This window comes from Eleutherodactylus coqui, chromosome 9, assembly GCF_035609145.1.
Source record: "Eleutherodactylus coqui strain aEleCoq1 chromosome 9, aEleCoq1.hap1, whole genome shotgun sequence".
Classification (NCBI taxonomy): domain Eukaryota; kingdom Metazoa; phylum Chordata; class Amphibia; order Anura; family Eleutherodactylidae; genus Eleutherodactylus; species Eleutherodactylus coqui.
This window is the reverse complement of record NC_089845.1, coordinates 100,997,053-101,014,667: the sequence shown is the minus strand read 5'-3', so window position 1 is coordinate 101,014,667 and position 17,615 is coordinate 100,997,053. Positions and strand designations below refer to the sequence as shown.

General features: G+C 43.9%; 1 protein-coding gene across 1 annotated transcript; it reads right to left on the bottom strand.

Moving 5' to 3' along the window:
* Positions 1 to 304: 304 nt before the first annotated feature.
* LOC136578272 (zinc finger protein 271-like) lies at positions 305 to 16,796 on the bottom strand. Its single transcript, XM_066578184.1, has 9 exons — positions 16,707 to 16,796; positions 13,576 to 13,690; positions 8,989 to 9,144; positions 8,788 to 8,911; positions 8,109 to 8,206; positions 7,950 to 8,025; positions 7,754 to 7,851; positions 6,631 to 6,727; positions 305 to 2,051 (listed from the first exon to the last, which is right to left on the bottom strand). The coding sequence occupies exons 2-9, from the start codon at positions 13,675 to 13,677 to the stop codon at positions 418 to 420; spliced, it is 2,385 nt and encodes a 794-aa protein (XP_066434281.1). The 5' UTR covers positions 13,678 to 13,690; positions 16,707 to 16,796; the 3' UTR covers positions 305 to 417.
* Positions 16,797 to 17,615: the final 819 nt, after the last annotated feature.

Below are 17,615 nucleotides of genomic sequence, written 5' to 3'. Positions count from 1 at the left end.
GGAGTTACAGACAAAATGAATTATGTGAGCAAAAGCTTAAATTATTGCATTTCTATTGTCCTATAAAAGACATTTGCTGAGGCCTGCTGTGACTGCAGACAAGAGATCTGCCCTCATGCCTGCAGTGACTGAAGGCTAAAATATCCATCATCAGGCGTGCTCGATCTAGAGATGGAAGGTCTGCTCTCAGATATGCTATGTCTACAACGAGAGGTCTGCCCTCAATCTTGGGCTCATTTTTTTTTGTTTTATAGCATTTCTCACATTCCAGACAGGAATAAAGTTTTTCACAATTTTATTTCCTTGCAAAACATTTTCCACATATAGAATATCAAGACTGCTTCTTTCCTGATGTGTAACAAGGCTTGACTTATCTGTAAAGCATTTACCACATAGTAGACAGGAATACGGCTTCTCTCATGTATGACTTCTCTTATGTTTAACAAGACTTGATCTACCCTTAAAACATTTCCCACATTCTAAACATGAATATGGTTTCTCCCCTGTATGAATTTTTTCATGTACATCACGGTCTGACTTATTTGTAAAGCATTTCCCACATAATGAACATGAATATGGTTTCTCTCCCGTATGAATTCTCTCGTGTACAACAAGACTTGATCTACCTGTAAAGCATTTCCCACATGCTGAACAAAAATATGGCTTCTCCCCTGTGTGAATTCTCTGATGTGTAACTAGATGAGATTTATGTGCAAAACATTTCCCACATTCTGAACATGAATATGGTGTCTCCCCTGTGTGAATTCTCTCATGTATGATATGATCTGACTTATTTGTAAAGCATTTCCCACATTCTGAACATGAATACGGCTTCTCTCCTGTGTGAATTCTCTGATGTATTACAAGAGTTGATCTTCCTGTAAAACATTTCCCACATTCTGTACATGAATATGGTTTCTCTCCTGTGTGAAGTCTTTGATGTGCTACAAGATTTGATTTCTTTATAAAGCGTTTCCCACATTCTGAACACGAATACGGCTTCTCCCCTGTATGACTTCTCTCATGCATAACAAGATTTGATTTTTTTGTGAAACACTTCCCACACAGCAAACATGAAAATGGCTTTTCTCCTGTGTGACTTCTCTTATGTCCAAGAAGATTTGATCTATCTATAAAACATTTCCCACATTCTAAACATGTAAATGGTCTCTCTCCTGTGTGAATTCTCTCATGTATAACAAGATTGCCTTTATTAGTAAAACATTTTCCACAGACTGAACATGAATATGGTTTCTCTCCTGTGTGACTTCTTTGATGTGTAACAAGACCTAACTTCTCTCTAAAACATTTCCCACATAGAGAACATATAAATGGTTTCACTCCTGTATGAATTCGCTCATGTATAACAAGATGAGATTTTGATGAAAAAGATTTCCCACATTCAGAACATGGATACGGCTTCTCTCCTGTGTGACTTCTCTGATGTCTAACTAGATGCGAGTTTGATTTAAAGCATTTCCCACATTCTGAACATAAATACTGCTTCTCTCCTGTGTGACTTTTCTGATGTTTAACAAAATCTGTGTTACAGGTAAAGCATTGTCTACATTGAGAACATGTAAAAGGATTCTCCGCTGTGTGAATTCTCTGATGATCCTGAAATTTGACTTTATTAATAAAGCATTTCCCACATTGAGAACAGGAGTATGTGTGACTTCTCTCATGTTGCTTGAGACTTGATTTCTGGGCAAAGTATTTCCCACATTCTGAACATGAATATGGCTTCTCTCCTGTGTGAAGTCTTCTGTGTCTAAAAAGACTGGATCTTTTTGTAGACTGCTTTTCACATTCTCTCCAGTGACATTTTCCCCCTCTTTCCTGACCCGTACTTGTGGTAACAATTTGTGATTGATCATGAGAAGGCTCCTCAGGACTAGGGGAATTATATGATAGATCTGTATTGTGAAGTTCTGGATGTACATTAAAGGTAATGAGCTTTTCTTCTAAGGAGTGCTGCAGGATATCTTCAGCTTCTACTTTATAACTTAGTGATAACATGAAGTTTCCCTCAGAATTCTTACTGGGATTTTCTGTCAGAATTAAAAATGAATTTTAGGATTTATTTATTTTTTTCAAACCACAAAAACAAGTTAAATTCATATTGAGCCAAAGACACACGTGCAGTTTTTTGAACCAAAGCCAGTAGTGGCTCCAGCAGGGAGGAGAAGAAGTTGAGAGGTGGCTCTGTTGGAGAGGAGAAGGTGATGTAGACAAGAGGTGGCTGCAGCATAGAGAAGATGATAAAGTCGAGAGGTGGCTTTGGGGAAGATAAGTAGAAGATGAAGTGCAGAAGTGGTTGCAGCTGGGAGAAGTAGATATCCAGCAGTAGATCCAACAGGAAAGAGACATACACGTCTTTCCTTCATACGTCCCATTCCTTTGGAACCCACTCCTGGCTTTGGCTCAAAAGCTCCCCATGTGATACTGGCCTTATGAAGTTTTGTAAAATATTTTACGATAAATCGTTGACAAGTTCCAGGATTCTGCTCTCCACTCAGTGACCACTTTTATTAAACAAACCTAGACTGCATAAAACGTAAAACATCTGAAAGGCACAACCGCGTCTGATGACCAGTCCTCTGCCAACACATTTGTCTTTGAAAAACCATTGTGTATCACTTTAACCCTCTAATAGTCACATTAAAACTCCCAAATACATCGCTTTTTTATTGTACATTTGAATTTATTTTTCAATTAACATAACTGATTAGAGCCTGCAGAGGTATTGTTCCATCTCCTTTATTTGCATATTACCCAGAGGAGCATTAATGGCCTTAAGTCTCCTCACTCATCTTCTAGGTGCTCTCCCTAAGGAAAAAAGATATTGTTCCTGACCCACGTCACAGGCCTCTCGCTGGCTAAGCCAGAAACCCACTGCACACTGATGAGGGCCAAACACCTCGAAACAGCTGTCTGTGTATGGATTCTGGCTTGGCTTTCAATTCCCAGTCATTGTTACAAGGCTTGTATAAAGAGTCTAAGATTGACTTGCAGGAATGCCGCCTTTTTTAATAGGTGGCGCTGCAGATGTACTGTTCCATCTCGCTTATTTAAATATTACCCAGAGAAGCATGAATAGCCTTAAAGGGGTTGTCCCGCGGCAGCAAGTGGGTCTATACACTTCTGTATGGCCATATTAATGCACTTTGTAATGTACATTGTGCATTAATTATGAGCCATACAGAAGTTATCAAAAGTTTTATACTTACCTGCTCCGTTGCTGGCGTCCTCGTCTCCATGGTGCCGACTAATTTTCGGCCTCCGATGGCCAAATTAGCCGCGCTTGCGCAGTCCGGGTCTTCTTCTTTTATGAATGGGATCGCTCGTGCAGGATGCCGCCTCCGTGTAGCTCCGCCCCGTCACGTGCCGATTCCAGCCAATCAGGAGGCTGGAATCGGCAATGGACCGCACAGAAGAGCTGCGGTCCACGGAGGGAGCAGACCCCGGCGGCCATCTTCAGCAGGTGCGTATGAAGACGCCCGACCGCCGGGATTCAGGTAAGCGCTGTGCTGTTTGTTTTTTTAACCCCTGCATCGGGGTTGTCTCGAGCCGAACGGGGGGGGGTTAAAAAAAACAAAAACCCGTTTCGGCGTGGGACAACCCCTTTAAGTCTCCTTAGTCACTCACCTTCTAGGTGCTCTCCCTAAGGTGAAAAGATAGCGTTCCTGATTAGAGCCTTAGGGCTCTTACCCAGTTGCGTTTTTTTAACGCGATTGTCAATAAGACTTTCTAATGTTAAAAACGCATCGCAAGTTTGTGCTTTGCGATTTTTGTGCGATGCGTTTTTAACATTAGAAAGTCCCATTGACAATTGTGTTTTTTAAAAAAAGCAGCAATATTGCAGCGTTAAAAAACACATGTGGGTAAGAGCCCATAGATGGATCCTCTGATCAGAAGCTCAGAATTAATATGCAGGTCAGTATCTGTGGTGGGTGATTATCTGCCAGTTATTCTTTCTCACATCTTGCTCCTTGGCTGCTCTTTAGCTTGGCTGGATAAGGACAGAGCTGTGATCTGTGACTACAGTGCCTAATGTGAAGTAGTCTGGGACACACCCCCTGTCTCATCATTGGTTCAGACTGAAGTGGGAGCAGACAGGGGGTGTGTCCAAGACTACTGCTTAATAGAGTCACAGTTCAGAAAATATGCTCACCTTCACCAATTTGTTTAACATAATAGTTGCTCCACATGTGTACAGATAAATTATTGCTGACTTACAGCTTGAACATACAGTAGCTGTAAAAGTGCAGCCGGAAGGGTATCGTGTTACCTTAAGGAGAGCACCTAGAAGATGTGCGAGGGGACTTATAAGGCCATCCATGCTCCTCTGGGAAATATGCAAATAGTAAGATGAAACTATACCTCTGCAGCACCATCTAGTGGAAGACAGCATTAGCTTGAAAATGAGTAGACATGCATAGGTCAAGCTGTAAACATGTCTGCACATTTTAAAATATTTTTTTGATACTAAATAAAGAAGTTCTGAATTTTATTCCAATTTTTAGATTAGCCATAAATTACAAACAATATATTTTGCATTTATTTATTTATTTTAAAAATCTCAAATTTAGAGAAAATATGGAAACACTTGCAATTTTCAAAATGCGAATTTTTCCTGCTTGTGGGACACATAGTCACACCAAATAAAGTAGTGAATAAATAACATTTACCATATGCCTACGTTATATTGGCATCAGTTTGTAGGAGTCCTTTCATTTTACAGGACGACAAAAGGCAGGAAGGTTTTAGTAAGTTAGGTATTAACCCCTTGAGTGGCACGCCCGGAAATTTTCCGGGACGAGCTCCACTGCTCATAGCGTCATAGCCCGGAAGATTTCCGGGCTATGTATCACTATGGGAGCTGCAGAGCACAATGCCACAAGCTGTGACAGTGTGCTCTGCCTGCACAGACCCACAGAGAACAAAGCAAGGGCTTTGAAAAACGAGCAGAAGATATTGCCGATCTGCCGGCAATCTCCTGCTTTGTTTACAGGTTGCCATAGAGACCATCGGCTTGTCAGAAGCAAGCCGATGGTCTCTGTGGCAGGGAGAGCTTGGTGCTTGGCTGTGAGAGGACAGCTAGGTACCTGCTCTTACAGCAGAGATCAGAGAAAACCTCTGATCTCTGCTGTGTTAACCCTTTACATGCTGCAGTCTATGTGACTGCAGCATGTAAAGGGCTGTCACTGCAGCATGTAAAGGGCTGTCACCATCGGACCCCCGGAATGTGATCAGGGGGTGCCTGTGGAAGTCCCCTAAAGGAACAAACAAAAAAAAAAGGTAAAAAAAAAAAAAAAAAAAAAAGGTAAAAAATTATTTAAAAAAATAATAAAAACACTTGTCTCCCTTTACTTTGTAAAAAATCAAAAATACAATCACACATGGGGTATCCATGCGTCATAATGACCCAGAGAAGGAAGTTAATACATTATTTAACCCCTTAATGACATGGCCCCTTTTTTTCTTTTTTCCCCATTTCTTTTTTTCCTCCCCCCTGTTTAACAAAAATCACAACTTGTCCCGCAAAAAACAAGCCCTCATATGGCCATGTTAATGGAAAAATGAAAAAGTTATGGTTCTTGAGACGCAACTGCAAAATTAGTTGAAATTCAATGATTAGACCATTTTAAAAAACCTGCCCTGGTGGGCACGACAGGGTGGTAGGAAACCCGCCACTCAAGGGGTTAAAGCTAAGCGCAAAAGTGTAAAAAAAATAATTTTTATTTGCAGATTTTCAATTTTAAATCATTTTTCTGTAACACAACAGGAATTAATAGTGAAACAAAACTCAATGTTTTTTTACCCCAAATCTGCACTTTTTGTGGCCCCCAACATAACTCAAACTCAGCCCTCACATATGAAGGAGCACATTGTAAGTTTTGGGACCTCTCTTTTTTTAGGACTTTTTCCAGGTCCAATTTCAGATTTGCAGAGACCTGGAGATGTCAAAATGTACGAAACCTCACCCAAGAAGACCTCATCTTGGAAACTACAACCCTCAAGGAACTAATCTTGGGGATTAGTAAGAGTTTTAACCCCATCAGTGTTTTGTGGAATCTGTGAACATTGGGCCATGAAAATGTAAACTTTTTCCAATAACATGCAGGTTTAGCCCCAAGTTTTTCATTTGCATGTGGAGCAATAAGAGAAAAACTTCTCCTGTGTATGACAATGCCCCACATGTCAACACAAACTGCTGCTCGGGCGCGCGGCAGCGATCAGAAGGTGAGGAGTACAAATTTACTGGATTCATTTTTAGGCACAACATCGCATTTGCAGAGATCCTTTAGATACCAGCACAGTGGGAACCTCCAAATGTGATCTACTTCTTATGGCATTCACAGTGCATGATAAATAATTAGTTAAATGTATAGTTCAAGTCATTACAGATGTGACTATGCTAATTACGTGTTATGGTTTTATTTTTTATAGGATAATAATGTGTAAAAGAGGATTATTTATTTATATTTTTCTCTTTTTAAACAAAAAAAATTGAACAAATGTTTTAAGCCCCACTTGGGAGACTTGACCATGTGATCACTTGTATAACACACTGCCTCTGGCAGGGTCTAATAGGTTTCCATTGATGGCAGATGGGGTATTGCATACCTGTGGGAACGTCCTCTTCCACTTCACTCTTACACGGGTGATCGCCCATCATACCCTCTTCTTCTACCTCCACTTTAATATCAGTCACATCTTCACCCTGATTTGTCACATGAAATAATTCAGTACAATACAGCGGACACATGGGAAATCTAAGAGAACAGAAGCAAAGGGCTCCAAAAGGCTGCACCCCTCCCCCATATTATATAGAGCACGAGCAATGAGTTTCACCTCTCTACCTTATGCCCAGTTTAGACAAAACGAATATCGTTCATAAAATCGTTGAAACGAACAAAACGATAATTATGCAGTTTAAACGCGGTCAAACGACCAAGTGATGAGTGAGCTTCGCGAGGTTCTCGCTCATTTTTTCAACCAGCATAAAAACCAGTGTCGGCCTGGGCACTTATCGTGCCATTAAAACACTGATAGTACAGTGTTTCACACAAGAATCTGGGTCGGGAAGGGTATCGTTACTCCTTAAGGAGAGCTCCTAGAAGGTTAGTGAAGAGACTTATAAGGCCATCCATGCGCATCTGGGAAATATGCAAATAGGGAAGATTGAACAATACCTCTGCAGCACCACCTAATGGAAGGCAGCATTTCTGCAAGTCAATGTTAGACTCTTTGCCCTTCCCGATCCACGTCATAGGCCTCTCACTAGCCAAGCCAGAAACCTACTGCACACTGATGAGGGGCAAAAACTCAGTTACTCTAACATTTACTTGCAGGAATGCTGCCTTCCAATAGGTGGTGCTGCAGAGGTATTGTTCCATCTTCCTTATTTACATTGAAATGTAAAACACTGAATGATAAGTGCCCGAGGACTGCATAAATCTCAACGAAAATCTAAACAGGCTGCCCGAGCACCAGCTCGTTCCATGGGGCAAATGAGAATCGCGTGATTCTCGGCCCGTGTAAAGGGGCCATTATACAGAGCAGGAAAAAAAGAGCTCCATATAGTGCAGGAGCAAAGAGCTCCACCTTCTATGTAGAACAGGCCCAAAGTACTTTACATGCCTATATAGACCACTGAGCTCCAACTCTATAAAGCAGACACAGACCCCCCCCCCCCTCCTCCCTCACACCCCACTATAGATGTACTACAGGGCTCAGCCTCATCTACCTGATGGCTCTTTGGGTCATCTGGATCTTTCTCTGGACAGTCCTGGTAATATGGTGGATGGGGATATCTTTCTGGGGGATTTCCTTTCACCAATCCATCTGTAGGAAACACGCAGTGGCAGAATAGATTATCTAGCTGTGATGAGCAGATGACGAGAGTATCTAGGTGACCCTCAATGACCGTCTTCCCTCCTTACACTGCTGATCAGCTCTTATATCCGTCTCTTCATCTTCTTCTTTAACCTCAATCTTAATATCAATCAGATTTCCACTCTAAACAGAGAAAAAAAATGTAGACTGATCTTTGGCTCCATAATTTTATGGTCAGATTCCGGTGAGACTTCAGCATCATCTACCTGATGGTCCTCTGGGACATTGGGGTCTTCATCTGGACAGTCCTGGGAAGACAGAGGATGGAGACATCTCTCTGGAGGATTTCTCCTCCTGGCTCCTTCTGTGGACATACAAGCACACAGTGATGACTCCATGAGCTTCTGTATAGCCATGCATCATACATCTCCTGCTCTTCTCCAACTTCCTTGCAATATGAACCATTATGAACGTATGGGCATAGAGAGAAACTGATGGTGAGCATACAGTAAAGCAGGCCTGGCTATGCACATTAGATCAATGTCAGCTAAACTCGCCAATTTCAGGAGAACCAGCCGACCACCTAATCTGTATGGGGTCTCTTAACGATCCCCAGATAACAGATTTCAGGAGAGATTTAGGACTTCCAGATCATGTAGACTGACAGCTCTTTCTGTGCTTGTGTATAGGAAGAGAGCTGTCAGTCCTCAGGCTGCGGGCAGGGAAAAACCGCCTGTTTGACTCAAGAACTCCATTCGGGGCCAAACTTTAAAGTATGTTTATTCTGAATCACTGCAGTGTTTGAGAATAACACTTACATGGGGGCAACGGGCATCCCTGTCCCGGGTTCATGCTCCCCGCGGTTCAGGCAGCATGAACTTAGTGCAAGGTTCAACACATCTGCCAGTGCCAGCCTGTGCCCCATTTATATCTGCATCTTCCTACCTTGTGATGTAAGGGGCCGGTGATCCTCCATCATGACGTCCTTGTACAGATCCCACCGTTCATCTGTATACTCCCACTCCTCCGTGGAGAAATAGACAGCGACATCCTGACACCTTATAGGAACCTGACACACACAATATACAGTCATCACCCAGACCCCTACTGTTACTGTATAATGTCCCACATTCCCCGCAGCATCACCTCTCCTGTCAGCAGCTCCGTCATCTTGTTGGTGAGTTCTAGGACCTTCTGTATCAGGGAGTGAGGGGGAGGCTCTGTGATGGGGCGCCATCCTACTGACTCTGGGAGGTGGATGATGGGGGTCACCGCTGCTGTCTTCTTCACTATTGTGTAATCCTGTGGATGGCGAGATATGGAGGATAATTTCTTCCCAACTCCATATCTGACAATAATTCCTGGGATTACGGATTTCCCTTTCTAAGGCCTCACTGACTGACTCGCCGCTAATTCTCTAACTTCCTGGTGTCGTACAAACTTGAAATTTGGCATGACCATTCTTTAGGTCTTAAATAGGAAAAGTAAAGGGGTCACAACTTGATCATTCAATGCTAAGTGCGAAAGTAACTGACCCCCTATGTAATGTATCTAATTCTCTAATTTACTTGTGTCGTACAAACTTAAAATTTGGCACAACGATTCTTTACGTCCTATATAGGAAAAGTAAAGGGGTCACAACTTCAATATTCAATTCTAAGCATGGTAAACTATGTGAAAATCCGCAATACATGAGAGTTCTTTTCTCAGAAACCATAAAGCCTAAGGAAATGTTTTGTATACTGAGGAGAATCTAACGGACCTCTGTGTGCATATACTGAGGAGAATCTAACGGACCTCTGTGTGCATATACTGAGGAGAATCTAACGGACCTCTGTGTGCATATACTGAGGAGAATCTAACGGACCTCTGTGTGCATATACTGAGGAGAATCTAACGGACCTCTGTGTGCATATACTGAGGAGAATCTAACGGACCTCTGTGTGCATATACTGAGGAGAATCTAACGGACCTCTGTGTGCATATGCTGAGGAGAATCTAACGGACCTCTGTGTGCATATACTGAGGAGAACCTAACGGACCTCTGTGTGCATATACTGAGGAGAATCTAACGGACCTCTGTGTGCATATACTGAGGAGAATCTAACGGACCTCTGTGTGCATATACTGAGGAGAATCTAACGGACCCCTGTGTGCATATACTGAGGAGAATCTAACGGACCCCTGTGTGCATATACTGAGGAGAATCTAACGGACCCCTGTGTGCATATACTGAGGAGAATCTAACGGACCCCTGTGTGCATATACTGAGGAGAATCTAACGGACCCCTGTGTGCATATACTGAGGAGAATCTAACGGACCCCTGTGTGCATATACTGAGGAGAATCTAACGGACCCCTGTGTGCATATACTGAGGAGAATCTAACGGACCCCTGTGTGCATATACTGAGGAGAATCTAAGGGACCCCTGTGTGCATATACTGAGGAGAATCTAACGGACCCCTGTGTGCATATACTGAGGAGAATCTAAGGGACCCCTGTGTGCATATACTGAGGAGAATCTAAGGGACCCCTGTGTGCATATACTGAGGAGAATCTAAGGGACCCCTGTGTGCATATACTGAGGAGAATCTAAGGGACCCCTGTGTGCATATACTGAGGAGAATCTAAGGGACCCCTGTGTGCATATACTGAGGAGAATCTAAGGGACCCCTGTGTGCATATACTGAGGAGAATCTAAGGGACCCCGGTGTGCATATACTGAGGAGAATCTAACGGACCCCGGTGTGCATATACTGAGGAGAATCTAACGGACCCCGGTGTGCATATACTGAGGAGAATCTAACGGACCCCGGTGTGCATATACTGAGGAGAATCTAACGGACCCCGGTGTGCATATACTGAGGAGAATCTAACGGACCCCGGTGTGCATATACTGAGGAGAATCTAACGGACCCCGGTGTGCATATACTGAGGAGAATCTAACGGACCCCGGTGTGCATATACTGAGGAGAATCTAACGGACCCCGGTGTGCATATACTGAGGAGAATCTAACGGACCCCGGTGTGCATATACTGAGGAGAATCTAACGGACCCCGGTGTGCATATACTGAGGAGAATCTAACGGACCCCGGTGTGCATATACTGAGGAGAATCTAACGGACCCCGGTGTGCATATACTGAGGAGAATCTAACGGACCCCGGTGTGCATATACTGAGGAGAATCTAACGGACCCCGGTGTGCATATACTGAGGAGAATCTAACGGACCCCGGTGTGCATATACTGAGGAGAATCTAACGGACCCCGGTGTGCATATACTGAGGAGAATCTAACGGACCCCGGTGTGCATATACTGAGGAGAATCTAACGGACCCCGGTGTGCATATACTGAGGAGAATCTAACGGACCCCGGTGTGCATATACTGAGGAGAATCTAACGGACCCCGGTGTGCATATACTGAGGAGAATCTAACGGACCCCGGTGTGCATATACTGAGGAGAATCTAACGGACCCCGGTGTGCATATACTGAGGAGAATCTAACGGACCCCGGTGTGCATATACTGAGGAGAATCTAACGGACCCCAGTGTGCATATACTGAGGAGAATCTAACAGACCTCTGTGTGAATATACTGAGGAGAATCTAACGGACCTCTGTGTGCATATACTGAGGAGAATCTAACAGACCTCTGTGTGCATATACTGAGGAGAATCTAACAGACCTCTGTGTGCATATACTGAGGAGAACCTAACGGACTTCTGTGTGCATATACTGAGGAGAATCTAATGGACCTCAGTGTGCATATAATGAGGAGAATCTATTGTACCTCTGTGTGCATATACTGAGGAGAATCTAATGGACCCCTGTGTCTATATACTGAGGAGAATCTAAAGGACCCCTGTGTGCATATACTGAGAAGAATCTAAAGGACCTCTGTGTGCATATAATGAGAAGAATATAAAGGACCTCTGTGTGCATATACTGAGGAAAATCTAACGTACCTCTGTGTGCATATACTGAGGAGCATCTAACTGACCTCTGTGTCTATATACTGAGGAGAATCTAACGGACCTCTGTGTCTATATACGAAGGAGAATCTAATGGACCTATGTGTCTATATACTGAGAAGAAGCTAACTCACTTCTGTGTCTATATAGTGAGGAGAATCTAACGGACCTCTGTGTGCATATACTGAGGAGAATCTAACGGACCTCTGTGTGCATATACTGAGGAGAATCTAACGGACCTATGTGTGCATATACTGAGGAGAATCTAACGGACCTCTGTGTGCATATACTGAGGAGAATCTAACGGACCTCTGTGTGCATATACTGAGGAGAATCTAACGGACCCCGGTGTGCATATACTGAGGAGAATCTAACGGACCCCGGTGTGCATATACTGAGGAGAATCTAACGGACCCCGGTGTGCATATACTGAGGAGAATCTAACGGACCCCGGTGTGCATATACTGAGAATAATCTAACGGACCCCGGTGTGCATATACTGAGGAGAATCTAACGGACCCCGGTGTGCATATACTGAGGAGAATCTAACGGACCCCGGTGTGCATATACTGAGGAGAATCTAACGGACCTCTGTATGCATATACTGAGGAGAATCTAACGGACCTCTGTATGCATATACTGAGGAGAATCTAACGGACCTCTGTATGCATATACTGAGGAGAACCTAACGGACCTCTGTGTGCATATACTGAGGAGAATCTAATGGACCTCTGTGTGCATATACTGAGGAGAATCTAACGGATCTCTGTGTGCATATAATGAGGAGAATCTATTGTACCTCTGTGTGAATATACTGAGGAGAATCTAATGGACCCCTGTGTCTATATACTGAGGAGAATCTAACGGACCTCTGTGTGCATATACTGAGGAGAATTTAACGGACCTCTGTGTGTATATATTGAGAAGAATCTAAAGGACCCCTGTGTGCATATACTGAGAAGAATCTAAAGGACCTCTGTGTGCATATAATGAGAAGAATATAAAGGACCTCTGTGTGCATATACTGAGGAAAATCTAACGTACCTCTGTGTGCATATACTGAGGAGCATCTAACTGACCTCTGTGTCTATATACGAAGGAGAATCTAACGGACCTATGTGTCTATATACTGAGAAGAAGCTAACTCACTTCTGTGTCTATATAGTGAGGAGAATCTAACGGACTGCTGTGTCTATATACTGAGGAGAATCTAACGGACCTATGTGTCTATATACTAAGGTGAATCTAACTGACCTCTGTGTCCATATACTGAGGAGAATCTAACTGACCTCTCTGTCTATATACTGAGGAGAATCTAATGGACTTCTGTGTCTATATACCGAGGAGAATATAACTGACTTCTGTGTCTATATACCAAAGAGAATCCATTTGACCTCTCTGTGCACATACTGAAAGGCTGTAAAGTACATAAGGAAGCGGAAATGGACTAGAGCTTGCCTTTAAGGCTAAGAAGGGGCTGCAACCTCCAGTCTGGGGGTAAATTTGAATAAAAAAGAATGTTACCTTTAAGGTTAACAAATGCGGAGAGTGGGAGGGGTGGCAGATTCTGCAGAGGGACATCGGTACATGCAGCCTGAAGAGAATCTAACGCTCCTTTATGTGTATACATATTTTATTCTTCGGTTCCTCTGAAGTAACCATGACTATAAAATTTTCAGTGCAAACACTTGTACCAAATTAATGCTAATATATATCAGCTAGTATTATAATAAACACGATAGAAATGTAGAAACGTTCACCTCTCCAGTCAGCAGGTAGATGATCTCCAAGGTAAAATCTAATATTCTTCTGGTGAGATGCTTCTCGGCCATCCTTGGTGGGTCATTCAGCAGATGGATCATGGAGACCCTGGTACTGCATGAGAGAAGAAATTATATGGGGGCCATTTCTAAGCTGATTGGAGGTCTCTTTCATTGTAGTGGGACGCTGTGGGCTGTCGATGACGTATTTAGGTCACACATCACTGTCTGTACCAGATCCCCTGTATGTTAACCACAGGAAAACCTTTTTTCCTCTTTATATTTAAAGTTATTGGTGGTTCCGATAAATCTGGTACAGTGAGTTATAACCGATACCCCAGTACATGTACCACCCCATAATCTCACACAGGTGCTGACTACATCTACAGATACAATGTGCTGCAGATTACACCCCGTATAAAACAGCTCATGCTGGGACCCCCAACAATTATAGCATTAGAGGCTCCGTGTCCCACTCTCCTCCTCATGAGGATAAAGGGAAGGTATCACCTATAAAGCAGATAGTGACTCCATTTTTTTGGTCTTATTCTCTGATTGTTAATTTTGTTTTCTATTGTCCGCACATGACTATGGGGTGGCCATCTTGTCTGAGCTGTAGTTAAAGGGGTTGTACCAGAATCATAAGTTATTCGCCATCCATAGGATAGGGCATAACGTATTGATCGATGGAGGTCTCACTGCTGAGACCTCCAGAATTCCGAGAAATATTTGGACAAGGCTGAACAGTGGGCGGCAACTAACAGAATGGGATGTAACAAGGAGAAATGTAAGGTCCTACATCTGACAAGAAAAATGAAAAAAAGCACATACAGAATGTGAGGAATTGGGTTAAGCAGCAGCACATATGAAAAAGAGTTGGTTATACGAATAGATCACAGACTGAATATGAATCAACAATGTGATGCAGCAGCCAAAAAGTCAAACACAATTCTGGGATGTATTACGAGAAGCATAGAGTCTAGATCACCTGAGGTAATTATCCCCCTCTACCCTTCCTTAGTCAGACCTCATCTGGAATACTGTGTCCAGTTCTGGGCACCCCACTTTAAAAAAGACATAGACAAACTGGAGCAAGTTCAGTGAAGAGTTACCAAGATGGTGAGTGGTCTGCAAATCATGTCCTATGAGGAACGGTTAAAGGATCTGGGAATGTTTAGCTTGCAAAAAAGAAGGCTGAGAGGAGACTTAATAGTTGTCTACAAATATCTGAAGGGCTATCACACTGCAGAGGGATCAGCCCTATTCTCATTTGTACAAGGAAGACTGGAAGCAATGGGATGAATCTGAAAGGGAGGAGACACAGATTAGATATTAGAAGTGAGGGGGATCAATGCGTGGAACAGGTGACCACAGGAGGTGGTGAGTTCTCCTTAATGTAAGTCTTCAAACAAAGGCTGGACAACTATCTGTCTGGGATGATTTAGTGAATCCTGCATTGAGCAGGGGGGTTGGACCCAATGACCCTGGAGGTCCCTTTCAACTCCACCATTCTATGGTTCTATGAGGGGCTGGGTTCCCCTTTCTCCTTACTGCCGGCTTACTGCACCCCCACATTGAGGGGATTGAATAGAGCGCTAGTTGTGCATGAGTGCTGCCACTCCATTCATTTCTAACGGGACTGCAAGAGATAGCCAAGCTGTCACTGTGGGGGATGAAGCGGCCCTGCAGTGACAAGCAGAGGGGGCCGTGAGATTCCAATTCTCGAGATTGGTGGAGGTTTCAGTGGTGAGACCCCTATACTGTGGATGCGGAATAATTTGTGATTATGGTACAACCCCTTTAACAGCATTTAGATGTGCTTTACAGCAGCTTCATGGGCCATAGATACAACGGATAGGAGAGGACATTGATTTCTGTGGGAGACTGTTCTAGGCAGGTGGGTCTTGGCGGTAATGGGGGGCCGCTGTGGGGTGTCACAATTACACTGGGGGCCGCTGTAGGGTGTCACTATTGCTACTGGGGGACGCTGTGGGGTGTCACTATTGCTACTGTGGGCTGCTATGGGGTGCCACTATTGCTACTGCGGGCTGCTGTGGGGTGTCATTATTATTACTGGGGGCCGCTGTGGGAGGGGGTCACTGTGATACTGGGGCCGCTTGTGGGAGGGGGTCACTGTGATAATGGGGGCCGCTGTAGGGGGTCACTGTGATACCGAGGGGCCGCTGTAGGGGGTCACTGTTATCGCTGGGGCCGCTGGAGGGGGGGGGGTGTCACTATTATAGCTGCAGGATGTCACTATTATCGCTGGGGCCGCTGGGAGGTCACTATTACCGCTGGGGTATGTTTACATGTGGTGGAAATGGGCAGGGCTGTTTCATAATAGACAGCGTGCAGATTTTGACTGCTTTTTGGATGCAGAAATGCTGCAGAATTTTCCACAGAAATTTCCGCTGAGGACATTCTGCAGCATTTCTGCGTCCAAAAAGCAGTCAAAATCTGCATGCTGTCTATTTTGAAGCGGCCCTGTCCTTTTTATAACGACGGGGTAAAATCATACGTTGTGATAAGCCCCGCCCCCTGACGTGTTGGCACTTTGCGGTAAACAAGTGGGTTTTGGGTTGCAGTTTGGGCACTCGGTCTCTAAAAGGTTCGCCATCACTGGTATAGAGGTATCACATCCTGCCTGTGATGATAATGAGATGAGGGCTGCCAAGTGTCCTCTACAGATCACGAAGGGTGAGACGACTATTAGTCCTAGTGGTCAGTGTGAGAACTGCAGGATTTTAGGATCTTTTTTCTATAAAGTTCCTGACACTGAAAATTATAAGTTCTTAAATACATTCAATATGAATATCTGATTTCTACAAGACGCCATTTTCTGGTGACACCTTGCCTTTACATTGACCTCTTCATCGGACATCGCTGGGAGGCAGTTACCATGGCAACCAGTCGATACCCAGCAAATTTCATCATATCATAATTAAAGGAGCTGCACCAAAATTGGTTTTCATCATCTATCTACAGGCTAAATGATAAAAGTCTGATCAATGGCAGCATCACTGCCGAGACCCCCTTTGTCCCAGAACAAGGGTCCTGTGTCCCCTTCATTGCAGGCTCGTTACCCCCACGCAGCGAAATACACCAAAGAATACCACAAATCACTAACGTACCGTATTGCAGAATTTATATATCCTCTGATAATGGCTGATAACAGAGAGAACAGCACAACAGAACAAGAGCTGCTCTGTATCCACTACAACACCTGAAGGACCTGTGATGATGTCACAGTCACGTGATCAGCAGCAGAGAGAAGGGGGATGACCCTATGATGACGTCACATGCATGTGACCTGAGGGGGCGGGGCTCTGCACTGAGGAAAAGAAGTGCTGATAATACTAATCGCTATTTTTATAGGGGCAAAATACAGATCAAAGGGACCCTGACCACAAGAGCTTACAGTCTATGAGGAAATAGGGGGACACAAGAGTTTACCATCTATGATGAGATAGGGGGGCACAAGAGTTTACAGTCTATGAGGCAATAGGGGGACACAAGAGCTTACCATCTATGATGAGATAGGGGGACACAAGAGCTTACAATCTATGAGGAGATAGGGGGACTCAAGAGCTTACAGTCTATGAGGCAATAGGGGGACACAAGAGCTTACAATCTATGAGAAAAAAGGGGGACACAAGAGCTTACAATCTATGAGGCAATAGGGAGGCACAAGAGTTTACAGTCTGTGAGGCAATAGGGGGACACAAGAGCTTACAATCTATGATGAGATAGGGGGACTCAAGAGCTTACAGTCTATGAGGCAATAGGGGGACACAAGAGCTTACAATCTATGATGAGATAGGGGGACTCAAGAGCTTACAGTCTATGAGGCAATAGGGGGACACAAGAGCTTACCATCTATGAGGCAATAGGGGGACACAAGAGCTTACAATCTATGAGGCAATAGGGGGACACAAGAGCTTACCATCTATGAGGCAATAGGGGGACACAAGAGCTTACCATCTATGAGGCAATAGGGGGACACAAGAGCTTACAATCTATGAGGCAATAGGGAGGCACAA